Source organism: Anarhichas minor, unplaced genomic scaffold (assembly GCF_050575085.1).
Source record: "Anarhichas minor isolate MPS153535 unplaced genomic scaffold, ASM5057508v1 ptg000007l, whole genome shotgun sequence".
NCBI classification, from domain to species: Eukaryota; Metazoa; Chordata; class Actinopteri; order Perciformes; family Anarhichadidae; genus Anarhichas; species Anarhichas minor.
The window spans coordinates 243627-263776 of NW_027466453.1; the positions used below are offsets into that span (position 1 = coordinate 243627).

Below are 20150 nucleotides of genomic sequence, written 5' to 3' on the forward strand. Positions count from 1 at the left end.
TATATAGATACATCTATATATATATATAATTTGGGTCGTGGGTCACGGCTTGTCATTAAGGGGTGATGGTGGGTCCCACAGCCAGACCAGTTGAGAACCACTGCTCTACACCAACAGCTGCACCTCCAGTCACCAGTCCGTCAAGCTCCTGAAGTTCACGGATGACATCACCCTCATTGGACTCATCTCTGGTGGGGATGAGTCCGCCTACAGGTGGGAGACTGACCATCTGGTGACCTGGTTCGGTCTGAACAACCTAGAGCTCAACACTGTAAAAACAGTAGAGATGGTTGTGGATTTCCGGAAGAATGCAGTCATACCTACCCCTATCACCCTGTGGGACTCCCCCGTCGACGCTGTGGAGTCCTTCAGTTTCCTGGGCTCCATCATATCCCAGGACCTCAAGTGGGAGCTTAACATCAGCTCCATCACAAAGAAGGCTCAGCAGAGGATGTACTTCCTGAGGCAGCTGAAGAAATTCAACCTGCCAAAGACAATGATGGTGCACTTCTACACAGCCATCGTTGAGTCCATCCTCTAGTCCTACAGCCAAGGACAAGGGCACATCATTCGCTCTGCCGAGAGGGTGATTGGCTGCTGTCTGCCGTCCCTCCAAGACTTGTTCGCTTCAAGGACCCTGAAGCGAGCAAGAAAGATTGTAGCCGACCCCTCTCACCCTAGACACAAACTGTTCGTGCCCCTTCCATCTGGCAGGAGGCTGCGGTCCATCAGGACCAACACCTCACGCCACATGAACAATTTTTTCCCGTCTTCAGTTGGGCTCATCAACAAAGCCCAGGACCCCCACTGACTCTGTCATCCCCAGGACAATTTCCTACCGGTCACTCACCTGCACATCCCTGTTTCTTATTTAAATACACTCGACACTTTTACATTACACTTACATCTCACTTGTTTATAGTCCTGTTATGTTTGTCTCTGCACTTTATTTTATATTTTACTGTAAATTTTAATATGCTTCTACTTTTTGCACTGTGTTGATTATTGATTGTTTAATGTTATGCACGACCCGCCATGTCAAATTCCTTGTATGTGCAACATACCCTGCCAATAAACGGTTCCGATTCTGATTCTGATAAATGTCATTTTTTTAGACTGTGAGAGACAACAGGAAACAAGGAAGAAAGAGATCCAACAAAGGGATGGTCAGGATTAGGCCCTCAGTTGGCGTCAAATGCGGAACCCCTCTTGAGGCTGGCATCGAAGGCGGTACTCCTCTGGAGGAGCCGAGACTTGAGATCTGGATAATTGGCTGGTACCAGAAGAATTGGCTAGGGCATGGGGCATCCTGCTGGAGTTAAGAACCAGATTCCGGCAACTGGAGTTCAGTACCAGATTAAGGCAACTGCAACTCAGCTAGGGCATCAACGAGGGCGACCGACTGGTGAAACCACACTGGAGGTCGACCACAGAGACCACTGTGGAGGAAAGCCACGGTGGCGATACCCCACTGGAACATGGAGGCGGAACCACACAGGAACACATACACAGAGACTTGGGGCCAGGTCCGGCAACTGATAATAAGGCTGGACCAGTGGAGTGCCCGGCAGGAACAGGCAATCCTTCCACTGTCAGGTTGAGAGTTTATTAGCCATGGCTTTTTGATCACCTCACTGCGTGCCATGGGCAGAGAAGAATCTCCATACACCAGGAGCTCTCCTCCAATTCCCACACATGTACACCAGAGAATAAAATTAGTCATATAGTTCCTCAAAAAGAACGTTTGCTGGGTCCAGCAAGTGCAATTTTAGACCACAATACAGATTAAGAATTGAGTAATACAATGATTAAATGGAGTAATTTACTGTAACTGGAAGACCAAAAACAGGCAAGTAATCAAAAATAATCAAAAATGCTCAACACTGGGGAAAACTACACACAAAGAATAGGGCAAGAACGTAGACACCAGCAGATAAGGCAGATTGACTGACTCTGAAACAGGGAAACAGACTAAATGCACAAGACGCTAATCAACTAATGAAACATAGGTGTGGTAGAAAACAGACAAAGGCAGGAAGTAAAACCAAACATGGCACATGAGGGAAGTAACTCAAAATAAAATAGGGAATTAAACTATCACAAAAACGTCAATGTTTATGGTTGGCTTTTTACACCCTAAGCCATAGGGGCACCCCAGCCATATTATTTTAATAAGGTTTTAGTCTGACAGACAGCAGAGAGAAAAAAGTTTAAACAGCTCACATAAGAGTACATCAATACATTCTATTGTTTCAATGCATGTCTAAAAGAATGCAGAGCTAATACAACAGCAACTACTAATAACTTCATAAATAACCCTTACAATGGAGTTTGTAAAATAGGACATCATCTTATAATTTACTTTACAATGCATTGGCTTAGCAGCTATCAAATTAACCAGCTCTCCTTTGTTTCCAACAAGGATTCGGTTCCCCACATCACTCTGTTGGCATCTGGTGGGGGTCAGAGGGCAGCTGTGGGTCTGGTGGGTTCCCTCTATCAGATGGAAAAGGAAGGTCTGCTGGACAGTTTGCTCTACCTGGGAGGAGTTTCTGGGTCAACATGGTAACAATATTCACACTTAAACACACATTTGTGTATGAATGAGAACTGAACAGATTGACAGACCAACACACAAAACAGAACAAACAATTGGATTAAATTCAGAGATCTATTTTACAGCATTTCAGTGAACAACAGAGGTGACTCGAGTAGAGAGGAGTATGACATGCAATACTCAAGACTTAAGATCTTACTGGTACATGGAATGCTAATGTGACCTCTGTGAGATGTCTCCTGGCTAAATTAATCTTATGAAGCTGGTCAGGCTTGTGGTAACAGCAGGTTTATTCCACATCTGCATTTATGACAAAGGACAACAGTAGAATGGTCATCATTTGTGGACAACAGTGCATGCTCTGTCTAGAAAGACGGCATCACGTTAGTGTTAGCTAGCTATACCGGAGACATTTCTACTGGCAATAAAACACATAAAAATCATATAGTTAACTTAAAGAAAACATGACGAATATAATCTAAGACAAATAATATCCAAACAAATAAAGCCAGCTCAACTGTTATGTACTTTTAAAGTTAGTTAACATTATATTGTCCACAGACACGTTACCTAGTAGCGAATCCTATGTTGCTTTGAGGATTACCCATAGTCCTTTGCATCTACTATTCAGTGCAGGTAGAAATTTACAACAGCAGGTGGCATAGTTTTCCCATTTAGCAGGATTTAACCTGAACCTTTTCAACTATGTTACACTAACGCAAATTGATCAATTAGGAAGCAGTTTGTATGCTAAAACATAACTAGTTATCAAGCAGTGCATTTCCATTAACACAACCAATAATATAGTTTGGAAACTGCTCCTCGAAAAGGTCAGTTTAGTTAGTTTTAGGCAAAACTACTTTGTTAGGTTGAGGCACAAAAACAACTTGATTAGGTTGAAAACATGGTTTGGGCTAAAATAAGTATTTGAATCCGAGAAGTTATCTCAGGGTGCATGTTGTGTAGCAATGTGGGCGTGTCGTTCAGTAAAGTGGGTGTGTTGTGTAGCCTGCCAGACTGCAAAGAGAACCTTTTTGAAGCATCGGTTCATGTGTGCAAGTAGTAACCAGCCAGGGCAGGAAGGCCCACTAAAGCCAGTTGATTGCCCTTCAAAGAAGGGCAAAAGAGATACAAATAAAAGCATGCACACACACAAAACATGATCGTAAACATGGGTGCTCTTGGTTTCTATAGCATAGAGAGGATGGCCACATGAAATTTAGCCAGGGGTTGAGTTTTACATCCATTAATAATGTTGGCTTCTCTACCTGATTTTGCTTTTGGACTGATAAAATAAGAGCTTAGTTATGCAATAGTTCAATACAGAAAAAAAGCTAAATTTTTTTTCCCATGACAATTCATCTTAACCAATGTACTTGTCTCCTCTGATAGGTCTATGGCCTCCATCTACAGTGACCCACAGTGGAGCAGCAGCATGGACACAGCCGTGTCCAGGCTGTCAGGTCCTGGGGTTGAGCTGGAGGCAGCTATGGCCTGGTTGGTTGAGAGGGCAAATGAAGAGCACTTCTGTCTCACTGATATCTGGGGGGTCTTGACCTCTGCTGGGATCATGAAACAGGTACCAGGGCAAACACGCACACTTTTACTCATATGTCCCATTTTAAAACGCATCACACTCCGTTATGAAGGTAGTCCTGAAAAACATTGTGTTTCATCAGATGGACCTACGGCATCTTTCAGATGAGGCCAGCAGAAATGTCACCAACCCTTACCCCATCTACGGTGCCATAGAGAAGCACTGCTTCTCATCGGGTCCTATAGAAGGTACACATTCATATGCACGGGTCACATTAGGACCTTAGTGAGTTATTAGCCCTTTTCACACAGCCTGTTGGAACCGGGACTGTTGGACCATTCACTTCGTGAAATGGTGACGGCGGATCTTCTTCACGGCTGTATTACAGAATCTCAATGTGAAAGGGGCTATTGACTTGCAAGTGTAAACAGACTTTCTGTCTCTCAGGAAAATGGTTCGAGGTGAGCCCTCACGAGGCTGGTTTCACAGAGTTGGGTTTCTTCATCGAAACGTCTCTCCTGGGCAGCAAATTCGAGAGCGGAGAGCTTTTGGAGCAAATGCCGGAGATGGATATGGTCAAACTACAAGGTCAGAATCAGAGTCACAGGATTGGCCAGGATTGTGTGCACATATAAGGACAGTTCACTTTGACAGCTCCCTGATGTTCTTACACAGAAATAGACACAGCTAGGAGCAAGGACAACAAATCTGGACAAAGGTAAATAGAATAGGACTTATGTATACTAGTAAAAAAATTGGTCTTTTGATTGATATTGTATGAAAACACCGATATGTCTATATATAGATGTCTATATACACACAACTCAAGTGTTCTGTAAGTTGTAAACAATACAAAGTGCATATGTGGCAGGGGCAACGCCACCTGGGGAATTGCACCCCAAGGATTACGGACATATGAACCTTAAATATATAATATAAAAAGTGATGAGGCACACAGATTTGTGACAAATGTTTTGTAAAATGAACCAACGGTTTTATTTAAGGAATCAAAAAATAATTACTGCAACCAATAAGGTAATAAAAGCAATTCTTTATTATGATCTTACTTTATAAAAGCTCTAAAGGCTACACTATACTTAATATTTTTTAATGTCCTGTCAAACATAAACTAAACAAAACTGGGATCTAAGTTGAGGCCACTAGTGGGTAGGCAGACTACACCGAGTGCCCAGGTGTGCTACCGCCTACTCACATCAGGTGCAACACAGAAATAACAGGGCTCACCATGCTGCAAAATAATACAATTTAATGTTGCGACTCTACTCACCAGATATTAGATAAATCTCGGTACATGGGCCTTATGCAAGAACCACTCGTACAGTGGTTCTTAAGTTAATAATATATGATATCCTTTTAAACTCTAGCCCTATTTGTAGGCCTCTGCTCGAAAATGGCATACCCATACTAAAGAGACCACAATTCTGTAACTACAAGGTCTATTTTAATAAGTTTTGATGCTATAATTCAGATAACACTTGTGAGATTGTTCAGATGGGTAAATATTGTGTATATGTTGCTGGTTAATATAGTGCATGAAGATATTACACAGCTCAAATTGAAAATATTCAGGTTTGCCTGAAGAAAAAGCACTTTTATTGATATTATGTTTTTGAAATAATGCAGCTGGCAGCCTAAAAACTCTCCCAAATCATAGCACAACCGATCAGTAGTCCTAGAATAACGTTTGGCTGGGATAAAGTGAAGAATAAGAAAGTTATAGAGGCTTTTAGTACAGAGAGGTAATGCGAGGTCGTCATTTTGGAACCAGCTGTTGCAGCTCTTACATTGTACTTTTATATACGATATAACTATATATATTTCACTTTTTTTAATCACTCATATTATTCAATACATCCAAATACAGCCGTTTGGAATCATTTTGAGAGCCAGGGTCCTCTCAGAGCCTGTTTGTGGCTCTCATCCATAGGATTTTCTCAGTTGCTGTGTGTGTATGGGGCTGTAGCTCAGCCTATCATCGGTTGATTTCAGTCAATGAGCCCGCCTTCAAAGCGCCAGAGTCTTAGGAAGGCGGGCGTCGAAGCCGGGTGTTGATTGACAGAATTTTTAGCGAGTAAAGATGCAAAGAGTGCCGCGCATCCCCGAGCGTAAAATTCCATTTGCCAAAAGTCTGACCACCCACCCCCGGGATCCCACAAGTTAGATTGACCCCCCTTCTACAGGAAACAGATGAGAAACAGACAGGATGCAGTTGTCAATAATGATTCTAGCTTTGAACCGGATAATTTTCGCCGTTATTTTTGTGAAATTGTTAGGGTTAGAACAAAGGATGAAGGAGCTTGCAGGCCGCAGGTACTCTTCTGCTGCGAGCTTCTTACTGCGCACGCGCAGCAGAAAGAATGAGCTGAATCCGGTTCAAAATTAAAAACAATATTTAATGTACTACACGAAATTCACTTACAAACTGAATTAACTATCAATAGTAATGTTCTCGAGAGCAGAGACCACATACACGCATCTCCTCACAGTCCGGCGCGGCCAGTTAGCTGAAAATGAGAGCTGCAGTAATCTGAGGTAAACTCCCTAAAACACCTTCTTTTGTATCCCCTGAGAGTCGGAAAGTGTCCGACACTGTCATAAAATATGTGAATGACCCTCCATGGCGATTAGTGATTGGCTTCATTTGAATTCTGTCCCCTCCCATTATCGATCCCTTAGCAAAACATCTTGGCTCCTCGCAAAACATCTTGGCTCCACCTCTCCGTCGTGGTCAGTTTTGGCATTTGACCGTCCCACTGGCCCCATCCTCCATCGATGAGGTCGCCTCCATTTGCTGCTGCATGTCTGTGAAACCTCACTCAGAATCCCTATCTGACCCTCAAGTCTTACAGTGTTTTAATACCTACAGTGACTATACTTCTATAATCTAATACATTCAATGAGTTAATATACTGTAACATATAATATCCTCTATAAATGAGAATATTTGTAAACATAATACATTCCATATGGAAACATATTGTGACTAACATATTTATTATTGTGACACTTCTACTCACCACCAGGGGTGTTATTAAATCCTACTAATAATGCTTTTAATACTGAAATTCTCCACAAAATCTTCATAAAGGTAAGCAGATGGCGATAATTTTTTCCGGTGATGGGAACTGTTGTGTTGCCGTTGTTGACTCACAGCTTTGTAGTGGTTCCACGGAGAGAAAAACCGAAGGCATTTATGGGTTCTGCGTTGAATGCTACTGCTAAGCGATGTATTCATTAGCTCGGTAGCCGTTAGTTCGTGGTTTTATGCCACATTTTCCAGTTGCTTATATTAGTAGTGTATAGTTGTGTTTGGAGTGTGTAAAAAGTGACTTATATGATAGTGTTGCCCATGCGTTGCTGTTTAATCCGGTATATGAAATGTACAAATGCACAATATTCGCTCTCAATGGGAGCCATTTTTGGACGATATTTGCAACCCCCCCTAAGCCCGAGAGCCCCCAAATTTGGGGGCGTCGAGTGCAAGAGTGGCTTGTACGAGTGATTAAGGAGCACTTGCTATTTAAATTATAATATTATATAACATTGGCTATTGACTACAATATCAATATGAACATCTCACACTGCAGAACAACTAAAAGTATGCACTAATTTGAGGTTAGTTTGTCTCTTAGAAGTGTAACGAGGCACGTCATAGCTAATTTACTTCTTTTGGATGCTGCAGCACGTCAGGCTCTTGAAAGAGAGCGTGTCTTTAGACAGTGTTCCTATATTGGCAGAGACAGATGAATGGTTCTCCACATGCATCATCCCAACACGTCACTTGTCATCACTTGTCATGGGGAACATCATCCGTTGAAATGCCTGACGGTGCAACATCATCTATTATGGCACATATTGTTTTATCCATTTCCCTGATGGAGACTTCACAGCACCCCTCCTGATGCAGTCATAGATGGCAATTTTAAGCAATTTTCATATGATCCATTTCTTCCTTATTTCACTGACACAACAACCCTCAGGTGACACAGCATTAAAAGTATTCGTTATTTGCTTTAGAAAATTCCACGTCTGAAGCTGTTAAAATTATAGACTTTCCTTTATGGGTCTCTGAAAGCAGGACTAAAATCTCCGAACTTGTAAAGTTCTTCCTTTTATTCTTTGGTGCCATTTTCATGAATGAACACTTCCGGACAAATGGGCAGTGGTGGGCCGTCAGGGCCAGCAAAGCCTTCTCTGCTGGCCTAAACAGAATCACAAAATTATAGCTATTATATAATTTAATAATTTTTCACAAATACACTAATTATGTATTCTAATTATTTTTCCTATTATCTTATGTTCTCATTGCACAGCTACTGTCTTCCTCAGTTGCTCTGCTTCCAGTGCAGCTTGTTTTAAGTAGAGCTTTTATCCAATCAGATTTCACCTCTGTGTCTCTAGGTAAGAAGAGAGGCCCGAGGCCCTCTAGGTAGACTTTGCAGATTAAAGTATATGGGGACGATATTGTTGATTGTCATAGTGTTGAACCGATCAGATCTTTAGTTTGACATGTTGGGCGTATTCTTTGACGTGCTAGAGCTACCGAGGTAGTCTACAAGTATGTCAGCATTAACCTGCGCGTGATTGGTCAGTGGGCTAGCGTGACTGTTTTGACGCTAAATCAGCTATCAGAAGCAGTGTTGCCAACTTGGCGACTTTCTCGCTAAATCTGGCGACTTTCCAAATCCTCTTGGCGACTTTTTTTGTCAAAAGCTACTAGCGACAACTCTTGCGACTTTTTCTGGTGTTATTGGAGACTTTTCAGGTGTTTTGGAGACTATCGTTCTGCAGCCGCGAGTCCCTCCACTGTCCCAAAGCATTCATAGGCGGTCAGTCTCACAGTAACCTCGCGCAGCAGACCCTGCAGCAGTCAGAGCAGAGAGGAGACCCACTCTCCGTGTCCAGACTGCAAATGAATCACGCAAGGCCGCCGCTGATCCCACCCTGGCTTACAGAGCGGGATGTAAATGTAATTGTCTAATAAAAAAGAGAAACTCCTGGTTATAACGACTGACAATGCCTCCATTATGACGGGGATTTACACCGGGGTCCATAAGAAGTGATGGCCTATTTCAATTGCAAAATAAAAAAAACAACAACCAAGAATCAACAGAAGAAAGTTCATTTGTAGTTCTAAACATATTTAGGGTGTTTTTTACTCACTTTTTACAATTATACAAATTAGGCAACGACGTCATTTAGCGACTTTTAGGACAGCCAATAGCTACTTTCCTTACTGAGGAGTTGGCAACACTGATCAGAAGTTAGTATTAGTAGTAAGTTCAAGTTGAAAGATATGTAAGAAGTTATGACATTGACATGACATTTTTAGCGTTTTGCTTGGTGTAGATATTTTTTTTTTTTTTACCTAGCTTTGTTTTTTAACACTCAATGGCTGAAGGAGGAGAAACGGATTTCTCAAGAAGGACATTTCCAGAAAAACTGAACATCGTAAGAAAGGGTCGGCCAACCCCACAGCTAGCAGCCCTGACCCAGCCAGGAAAAGGATTTGTACAAACGGTATTTCTGGCTCACAGCGTCGGAGAAGCGTTGCACATTTTATGGCTAAGAATGCGTTTCATTTGCAACTGAGCGTCTTGGTGTTTGGAGCTGTTTGGAGCTACGCTACGCTAACCTGAGTTGGCTAACCAAGGCAGCAACACGACACCATAGTAGGACAGGACACTAGCAGGACACTTACAAGCTACGGTGGTTTTGAAAACTTCTGCTGAGACCCGAGTGGATCTACAACTCAATGAACACATTCGCAGGAGGACCTCTGGCTGGAACTGAACCGCACCGATGTTCTGTACAACGGCGTCATTAAACTATTTGTAATCAAAGAAAGGAGGATGGACTTTGTCTTTCAGTGAACAGCAGCTGTGGTAAGTGAACTGCTTTTGTGTTTTTACATCAGCAGTAGCGTTACTACTGTGTTCATTTGTCTATGGTGTCGTTTTTGTGATATGGTTAATGTTGTTCCCTCTGATGTGAATAATATTTGAATGGCTCGTGCTCTTTAGTGTGCGGCAGAATATGTATTTTAGCGCCACAGAGTTGCTGGATTGATGTGTCATGCTTTGTTGTCATATGTGACTGGTTCTTGTGAGTTTGTTCTTGTTATTGTGTTCGACATTTGATTCTCAGTTTGGGGTTTTGTTTTCTTTGACAAAGTAAGAATTATGGTCTGGAGAAATGGGGATTGTGTGGCGATTGCTTTAGCCCTGTTTGAATCAGTAGGGAACAGCTTAACGCTGCGGGGAGAGTTTGTAGCGTGTTGGTTTTCCTGCTAAGCTTGTTTAGCGTGCCTCCCAGAACACACACGCCTCACCAGGGTACAATGTTTTGTTTCCGGGGTCAGAGGGCCTCTCTCAATATGAGTACTTCTCTGTACTTGTGAACTCGTGGACTTGTGAAATGTCATCAGTCTCAGCCCAAGTACTGTTCCAATTCAAAGTTCACATCAAGCCAAGCCATGTCCAAATGCCCGGATGTGGCTCTGCCCATTTTACCTGGGATGCATCGGAGGTGACTTGGCTGTACTTGGGACAGCCAAATATCCCAGAATGCATTTTGCACCAGCAACAGGAAACAATGGCGGAGGAGAAATCACACAACTGGAAGTTGAAACTTTCGAAATACTACTGTTGTTAAGTCACAGAGAGTAATTTTAGGATGTTTTTAGGCGAGAAGTTAGTTGTTTAAGGTTTAATATGAATACGTGTATTGTTACACCTCTAGAAACATATAATAACTGTAGCTGTGGTGTCATAATGAGGTTATTAGGAGGTGGTTCAACTGTAGAAGGACAGCACAGAGGCCCAGGTATAAAATGCACGGCCCGCCACTGCAAATGGGGCAGTGCTCATAGCCTTATATGGTATTATTGGGGCGTTCATTATGCTAATTTACTATTCTCATGAACGATCACTTATTTATGCACAGGTGGCATAAATCACGTTTATGCTGGTCAGTTGTCTGAAGTTAAGAGCCCACTGTACGAGTGTGTTCTTGCATGAGGCCCATTGTGCTGATATCTTTCACTCTTCACTTGTAACGGGTGTGGTAAGGACCCAGGAGCAGTACGACAGACACAAGGGATAGTTTGAATCAAAGCTTTATTTTCCTCTGGACACACAACAGGTAGAATAATCACAGGGAAACAGCGGCAGGATCTCGTGGTCGGGGACAGAAGGGTGAGTGAATTACTGGGGCAGAGGCAAGGCGGGGTAGTCCAAAACAGGCAGGGTCGGTAACGGTGAATCAGTCCAAGGGTATTCGCTGGAAGGTCTTGCATGAAAGCGGAGAACGATCTGGCAGTGAGTGACAGGGGTTTAAATAGTGGATGCCGCAGAGTGAGCAGGTGAGAGTGATGAGCTGATGAGGTGGGTGTGACTGGCAGGTGCACTGAATAAACTGATTAGGTGAGTGAGAGATGGGAAAAAACCAGTGGTGTATAAAGTACCCAAAAGCCGTACTTGAGTAAAAGTAAAGATACCTTACTGGAAAATGACTCCAGTAAAAGTAAAAGTCACCTATTAGAATACTACTTGAGTAAAAGTCTTAAAGTATCTGATATTTATTGTACTTAAGTATCAAAAGTAATTTTCTGATATTAAATGTACTTAAGTATTGAAAGTAAAAGTAGAAGTAAATGCTGTTAATAAAAAAGCAAAGGCTCAGAATTTTGAGAATTATGAAGTTTATTCTTTTAGGTGCTGTGGCCACCATGCCCAAGGACATGGAGCTGTGTTGAAAATAATTGGGTTGGCTGTGATCCATCCAGGAGCAACAATGTTCAACATAATATATTGTACATAAGTATACTTTTGCATCTACTATTAACTTATCATCATAATTCTCCGAAAAGCAATATGACACTATGAAGGAGTTGTAACAGTGCGTTTATAAGTATGCTCATTCCGACTAGAGGATGTAGAGGGCAAATGCATAATATTGTGTTCAGCAAAAAATATCAACTTGATGCATCAGGTCAGTGTTTTGAGAAAGGACACCTGCCTTGTAAACTCCTATAGGCCTGAATTGAACACAATAGGCAAAGGTTTTGCTCAAGCTGCAATTGGGCGACTGCTACCATCATAACTCCATCTGATCATCCACAAAATGACTCAAATATCAAAACATGATCGCTCTTCTTGGGCTGAAGACTAGTCCTGCGATGCTAAATAGCCTTTCACAGGCCACTGAGGCAGGTAGAGGTGTGTTCAGCTTCACAGACAGCTTGCGCACAGCTGGGAAGGATTCCCCTAATGCTAACCCTAATGCTGCGCTCTCGCGGCTCCTGTCAATCCTATGGTGTGGTGGCTAGCTAACGTTAAGTTAGCTAACATTAGCCAACTAGTGCTGCAATGATTATAGCTAAGATGACTCAAATCAACAAAATCTCACAACTGTCAACACTTCCTCAGCTCACTAACTCGCTAGCGATCCACGGGTGTTGGTCTTCGTCACCACCGTAGTTTGTTGCAGGAGTAGCAGGTGCTTCCATTTCTGCTTCCGTCATGAAATCAGTCATCGTAGAGTGGAATTCTACTCATGTAGTTGCTCGCTAGCTATAGCATATAGCATCCTGGGCATCACTGGGAATCAAAACACCGCGGCTTTGAGAGCACTTGTTTGCAATTGCGCATTAACGTGATTAACCAACGATTTAACTTGCAAGCTAGGACCACTGATTCGCCAAACCTGCTTGCTTGCAGTCTGTGTTCCACCACAGTCCCCGACGTTGGTCTCATGATTCATTTTGTTTCTAAAGATAGATTTGATTTTGTAGCGAGTAACGAAGGTTTCAGGGGAAATGTATCGGAGTAAAAGTATCAGTTTTCTTTGCAAAATGTAGTGAAGTAAAAGTAAAAGTCAACAGAAATATAAATAGTAAAGTAAAGTACAGATATCCAAGTAGAAATACTTTGTTACTGTACTTAAGTCGTTTTTTTGGATAAAAACATTTAAAACATACTGTACACCACTGGAAAAAACAGGATAGTAGTGGCAGAGCTGTGACATCACTCGAAGTAAGTTTGAAAAGCAGGACTTTTACTGTGCTGTATTAATAGTTTTACTATTAATAGTTCATAGTTGGCCTACTTCTTCTACCACTGCCAAACAGTTCCAGTTAGAGAAAGGATCAACAGGGCAACTATGACTCAGCCTTCTGGTGACGAGCGGCCCCCATTTGGGGGCTCTCGGGCTCAGAACCCCTCAAAATCAAATGCAGAAAATAGAATGATTATTAGCCAGTAGTGTGGACGTGGCCACTTTTTTTTTTGGATGAAACAGCAACGTATGGGCAACAACATCATATAAGTCACTTCTTACACACTCCAAACACAACTATAGGCTACTCACATAAGTAAAAAAATATCGTGGCATAAAAGCACCAAATCCGGGCCAGAAATCGGCGTTATGAGTACCGCAAATCAATGTTTGTACCCTCATGCTAACGGCTACCCAGTCATGCAATGCATTTAATAGCATTACCACACGTGGCGGAACACGTAACTAACTTCTGTTTTCCGATCCGTATAAACACTAAACAGTTGTGAGTGATCAAACGTACCTTCGTGCTGAACTCCGCCGAAATAAATCGTAGGTATGCGCCCAAGTTTTATGAAAAATATGGATAATAACGCCGCAGAATTTCCGATCCAAAGCTGTAGTCCTTGTTGCCAACTGCATACTGTTGACTTCCGACTTGTTTCCAGAATAAGAGCGGTCAAGCAGGCTTGGGCGAGTGGTCAGACTGCCTGCGACCGGAAATTTCCGCCGGGGTACACGCGTCACTTCTGGCAACTTGATTGCTTGAAACTTTCGTCGATCACCACCAAACTCGACAGAGGTCTTCCTGAGACTCGGACGCGTCGAAGGAGGGGTTGTTTTTTGAAATCGACGGAGGATAGGCTGAGATCCAGCCACATACACACACATGAACTGAGAAAATCCTACAGATGACAGCCAAAACTGGCTCTGATGATGTTATGAATATGAATATGATTCCTATTATCTGTATTTGGATGTATTGAATCATATGAGTGATAAATAAAGTGAAATATATAGTTATATAGTGTATAAAAGTACAATGTAAGAGCTGCAACAGCTGGTTCGACAATGATGACCTCGCCTGACCGCTTTGTACTAAAACCTCTTATTATTCACTTTATTCCACTTTATTCCACTTTAACCTTTTTTTAATAACTACTGATCAGTTATGCTATGACTTGGGAAAGTTTTAGGGAGCTAGCTGCATTATTTCAATAACCTTTTATCAATGAAAGTGCATTTTTTCCAGGCGAAGCTGAATATTTTCAATTTCAGCTGTGTAATGTATTATTTTTCTATATTAACCAGTAACATATACAAAATATTTACACAATTCAACACATCTCACAAGTGTTACCAGTATTCTAGCATCAAAATTATTAAAATATACCTTGTAGTTAGAGCTGGGGACTCTCTTGAGTATGGGTATGCACTTTTTAGAGCAGAGGGCTAAAAATAGGGCTAGTGGGCTGTCGTCATCAAGAGGTTTTAATCGGAGGATCGATGGTTCAATCCCCAGCTCTGAGGGATGGGCTGCTGTGCTGTTGGCACGTAAATCTGTAAAAGTATGTGCCGCCACCATGAAAAAATATAACTTTTGGTTAAGAAAAAAAAAACATCATGGTTGGGCTTAACATAAGTACATAAACTAAGTACAACAGGTCACAGTGCACATTTATTAATGTGCACTGTCCCGTATCAAATAAACCAATAAATAAAATAAATACAAACGTAACTTCAATAACTCAACAACACTTTGGGACACAAACACCAGCCTCCAACATCAGTCTCCTGGTTGAAAGCCCTTTCAACAAGTCTTTTTCATTGGTTTATGCGTTTAACTTGTGTGTCCATCACGACAAAGGATCTTAATGACCTTTCATTGGCATTGTTTCCATGGTGCCGACACGTCATTTGAACACATTTGGTCATTTCACAAATTTCTGTGAGATCAAGCTGTGAGAGAAATTAATGCTTTAGATTCTCAATATCAGATAAGTTTACCCAAAAAACGCTTGTTTGGAAATATTCTGCAAACATTTTCTGAAATGTGAGAGCCAATGGCAGGGTGGCTTGAAACAGCCATTGCTTGGGCATTCTTCAGTGTGAACACTCTGTTGGTAAAATCATAATAATCATCCATTCAAAAGGCAGTATACAGTACATAGTGATTGAGTATGTAGTATGCAGTAGGCCTACATTAGTATGCGATTTCAAACACAGCCGAGGGACTCAAAGGCACGAGCGGCCGTCCCGGCTTAGAGGAGTTATTTAGCTAAAGGCAACGTTATCAGTGTTATAACCGTGTTTGCCATAACAACCTAACCTTGATAATATGTCAATATTGTGTTTTGGAAGAGTATGTTTAAAATATCAAGGGTTAGGACAAAGTCAAAAAAATTAATACACAGATTAAAGCACCTGATTCAGTAACAAAGGTGAATTATACTTTTCATAATTGGTCATCAGCATAATCTGATTTGTGATTTAGTGGCAATTTGAGCACTTTTAGTGAGCTCAAAGACCAAAATAAAGATCAATTTATTTCTGCTCCCCTGAAAATGTGGCTCCAAATCTTGTTTAACACCAAAACTCTTCAAAAAAAGCTTCATCAGAACTGTGTGAATGTGGTTTAATCAATTGACAAACAACCCACCAACTGGCATTAGATTTTACATACATATATATAGGTAGTATATATCCTGAATGGTGCACACAATGTACATACGATCACCTCTTTTTTTATTAGTTTGAAATAACGAAAACGGTGGCAGAAACCAGTGAGTTCATTCAGTATTCCATCACTGATTGAAGTAAGCTAATTGAGAAAATAAGTTTCATAACTTTTAAAGGTACATGGTCTTTTTGCCTTTGCTTCACAGAATACCTACACAATATCTGCAGATGTTGATACTGTAGACTGTTTCATGCATAAAAGTTATCAAACTGTGTGTGTGCTCGTGTGTGTGTTGAAACCATGCAGGTGTTCTAGGTAGTGCGTTGGCTGATGAGGAGACAATCAGAGAGTTCATCCCTCCCTGGCTGAATGGTAATCACTGTTTGACATTGTCTCAAACACTAAATGTATTTTAAGACACTGCAGGGATAAATATCATGTTGTGTGTGTCTGTGCGTGTGTGTGTGTGTGTGTGTGGTGTGTGTGTTTCAGTGTCTGGACAGATGGACGGTGCTGCTGAAGAGTACCTGCGTGTATACAATGCCCTTGATAAACTAGTTGCCCTTACCAGAAGCACCATTAAGGATCCTACTGCTCTGTCTGACCTCGACAAGCTGCAGAAAATACTAGAAGGTAGTAGTAGCAGTTATGACGATGACCCTACTCAGATAATTTACTATAAAATGTAACTATTAAATACAATTGTTTTGGTATCTGCTGCTAATTTGCAAGATTACAGTTACTGATACCTGAAAATGATGCTATCAATGTTTAAATTGTCTTCACATTTGAGCATTTTTGTGTCTGTGATGAAATAATGACACAGTCTGATTCAAAATGCCACGGTGTCCGTTCAAATCTTTTCTTTTCCAGACAAGGTCAAACATAATAAGTCCGCGTGGCTGGAGCCAAAAAGTTCGGAGGAAAGAAAAAGTCTTTCTCAGCAGTGGATTATGGAGCTGCTGGCGGCAGTAGAGACCTGGAGCGTGAGTCTGGAGGATGGAGCTTTCAAAACACATGGTCAGTGGGTCAAAGTTGTAGACAAACAGACCCATTTTAATATGATGTATATGTATTTATATGTGTATTACTTTTCAATGTTTTTCCCCAGTCTCTCTACTTACGAAGAAGGTCCTTCCCAAAATTATGACATGGGAGTGGGGAACGACCAGAAATTTCCTCTACCAATACCAAGGTGAGAAAACAGACTCCTTCATCAATAGTTGCAATTAACTTTGGTAAAAACGCTACTTTGTTCATCTGGTTTATGGTGCTTGATTTCCCTTTACCTTTGTTATGACTTTGTTTAGTTTAGTCAGTGTGGATTACTGCTAAAGTACCACAACTTCATTGCCATCACAGCGTGCAGGTTTTGATTGGTTAGTAACCACAGAAGTGCTTGGATCCTTGGATATCAGGATGAAAGGCCCCTAAAACTAGCTGTTCTTACTTTTTGGTTTTCAAACGTATTCAACAAACAAATCTTGTTAGGTGAAAGGTACTGGTGGGAGGATTTTCTTACCACTTGGTGGTAACAATCGTGTATCGTGTAACTCACTACATTTTGGGAAATATGCCTAACAATGGGTCAAAACACTATGCGTATTTGAAAGGTGTTAACCAAGATAATAGGTAGATCTAGATGAACGCTAGATAATAACAAACTCTCAGGAGTTTGTAGAGACCAAAAACAGACCTAAAACTGAGCCGCATCATGTGGACACAAACATGACTCAAAATGAGTGCTCCATATCTACTGGATGTGTAAATAGCTATTTGCTAAGAGTCTTTTCTTTACTGACAGCCATTTTTACATTTATAAAACAGCAACATTATATTTTATTTGCAAATGCAATACAATAATGAAGAAAATTATTAGTAAGTAGATTAATAAATAAATAAGTTAAAACAAGCTTTCCTGAAGTTTGGTTGAATTGAAAAATTCTTAAATTTCTTTGCTGGGCAGATTCAATGGTTCCAACTTGCCTTCGCTCTCAAGAAAGATTCCAGCTGGTAGACGCTGGGCTGCTGATAAACGTAGCTTACCCTTCATTTCTGGGAGAAAAGAGGGACATTGACCTCATCATCGCACCAGAGTACAGCGCTGGAAACATGTTTGAGGTAGGCTTACTGTATGATTATGGATTGACTGTGTTGTAATTTTAACATGTTGTTGATTGAGTACACATGACATCCTTTGCAAGTCTCTGTTCTGGGGTTCTCACTGGGGTTTCTTCCATTTTTTCCCCATTAAAGGATTTTTTTTTTTTTCTTCTAAACAGATGCAAGGGTCCAAGGACAGGGTGTTGTATGCTGTACAGATTGTAAAGCCCCTGAGGCAAATTTGTGATATTCAACTATATAAGTAAAATTAATTGAATTGTTTCAGTCTGCCTGAACCATCCATCCATCCATCCATTTTCCTCCACTTATCCGGGGTCGGGTCGCGGTGGCAGCAGGCCAAGCAGGCTGACCCAGACTTCCCTCTCCCCCGCAACATGTTCCAGCTCATTCTGGGGGATCCCGAGGCGTTCCCAGGCCAGCTGGGAGATATAATCCCTCCAGCGTGTTCTGGGTCTTCCCCGGGGTCTCCTCCCAGTTGGACGTGCCTGGAAAACCTCCAGTGGGAGGCATCCAGGAGGCATCCTAATTAGATGCCCGAACCACCTCAGCTGACTCATTTCGACGCGAATGAGTAGCGGCTCGACTCCAAGTTCCCTCCTGATGACCGAGCTCCTTACCCTTATCCTCAAAGCAGGGTAAGAACTGAGAGTAAATGTGAGAGTAAAAGGCCGCAGGCAAAGCTAGTGACTGGGCCTGAGACTCTGATTGTTGGTGACTATGCTGTAAAAGATGTCAGAACACTGTGCAGCAAGAATACCAAAATACTCTGCTTTCCGAAAGATATGGTCTCTAACATGAGAGACAAAATCCTGGACATCGTGGCTGACTATCCCACGGTGAAAAACATCATCGTGCATACAGGAAGCTGTGATATTGTGAAACAACAGTCTGAAGTTCTGAAGCGAGACTTTATTGATCTGTTAAACACAGTCAGCTCTGTCAAGGCTGAGGTGTTTATCAGTGGCCCTCTTCCACCGGTCAGAGGAGGAGATGAAGGATTCAGCAGGCTGTTTGCACTGAACAAATGGCTGTCAACTGCATGTACTGACCATTCAGTACATTTTATCAACAATTTCTACCTTTTCTGGGAGCGCAGACATCTTTTTAAGGAGTTTGCTTGAACAAGTCAGGGGTAAAACTGTTTACCTCTAACCTGTTTTTCTCCCTGCGTCATCCGTCTGTTCCTACTGCCAAGGACAAGACACAAGAGGAGTCTAAACAAGAGATAACCACACAGCATCGCCATGGAGACCTTATGGGAAGGATGCCCCCGCCTAGCGACAGCCAAAAGGAGGAGTCTCCAACCTCATCTTCAGGGACCGCCTCCGATCTCCCACTTTCCCCACCCTTCCGAGACGAGGAGTCTTTACCTCCCTCCCCAGCACCTACTTCGACCCCCCAAACTCCATCCAGGTCCCTTTCCTCTTTCATACTCTCCCCATCCTCCCCCCACCTGGAGTTCACTGACCACATGAAAGAGCTGGTCATTGCTGGAACCAAACACACTCCTCGCCCCACTCCTCGACAGCTCCACAACCATCCTCTGACTCCCCTACCTGATAAAGGCAATACTTGATATCTTCTGGGTCCAGGCTACAAGGCTAATGACACCAATGACTCTCTCCAGGAAAAGTCGGGGCCCTGTATGCAGCTAGCCTTCTCAATTCCTGTCCTGATTGTTTATAGAAAAAGAAAGGTGAGGCTGCGAAGAAACAATAGTAAACCTGCAAACTTATCAAACTTAACATACATTCCTCGTCAGCCTGTCCAAATAAATTGGGCAAAGAAAGCTTTAACCACATTAAACTTAGCTTTATTAAATGTCAGGTCTCTGTCAGGAAAAACATTTTTAATCAATGATTTTATTGTTAGGCACAAGCTAGATATTTAAAACCTCTTATCACTCCTGTAAAATTTGCCTAAAACGCCTATCCAACGCGTACCCAAAGTAAACTGACAGCTCTTATTGAACCATTGGGAGTACATGTATGGTTTTAGTCTCTATTGAACGGTAACACTCTGAAGTTTCTTCACAAACAGTCAGAATCACTGTAAGTGCTACTGGCATTGAGCTATGGAGTTTACAGCACACTGAAAAATAAGGTTTTTATTTACGCCTGGATTTGTTTTGGCCAACAGATGGCAGCAGTTATCTATGGCTGGGACTTACAGGC

The 20150-nt window shown here is 41.9% G+C and overlaps 1 protein-coding gene across 1 annotated transcript in view; it reads left to right on the plus strand.

Annotated features, from left to right (window-relative positions):
• LOC142938556 (cytosolic phospholipase A2 gamma-like) overlaps positions 1–20150 on the plus strand; it is a 49525-nt gene that overhangs the window by 14569 nt on the left and 14806 nt on the right. The window contains exons 3-11 of the mRNA XM_076081826.1: positions 2423–2565; positions 3950–4136; positions 4237–4342; positions 4542–4682; positions 16159–16224; positions 16345–16485; positions 16726–16872; positions 16964–17047; positions 17819–17973. Of these exons, the coding sequence (XP_075937941.1) occupies positions 2423–2565; positions 3950–4136; positions 4237–4342; positions 4542–4682; positions 16159–16224; positions 16345–16485; positions 16726–16872; positions 16964–17047; positions 17819–17973 (1170 nt within the window). The remainder of the gene's footprint in view (positions 1–2422; positions 2566–3949; positions 4137–4236; positions 4343–4541; positions 4683–16158; positions 16225–16344; positions 16486–16725; positions 16873–16963; positions 17048–17818; positions 17974–20150) is intronic.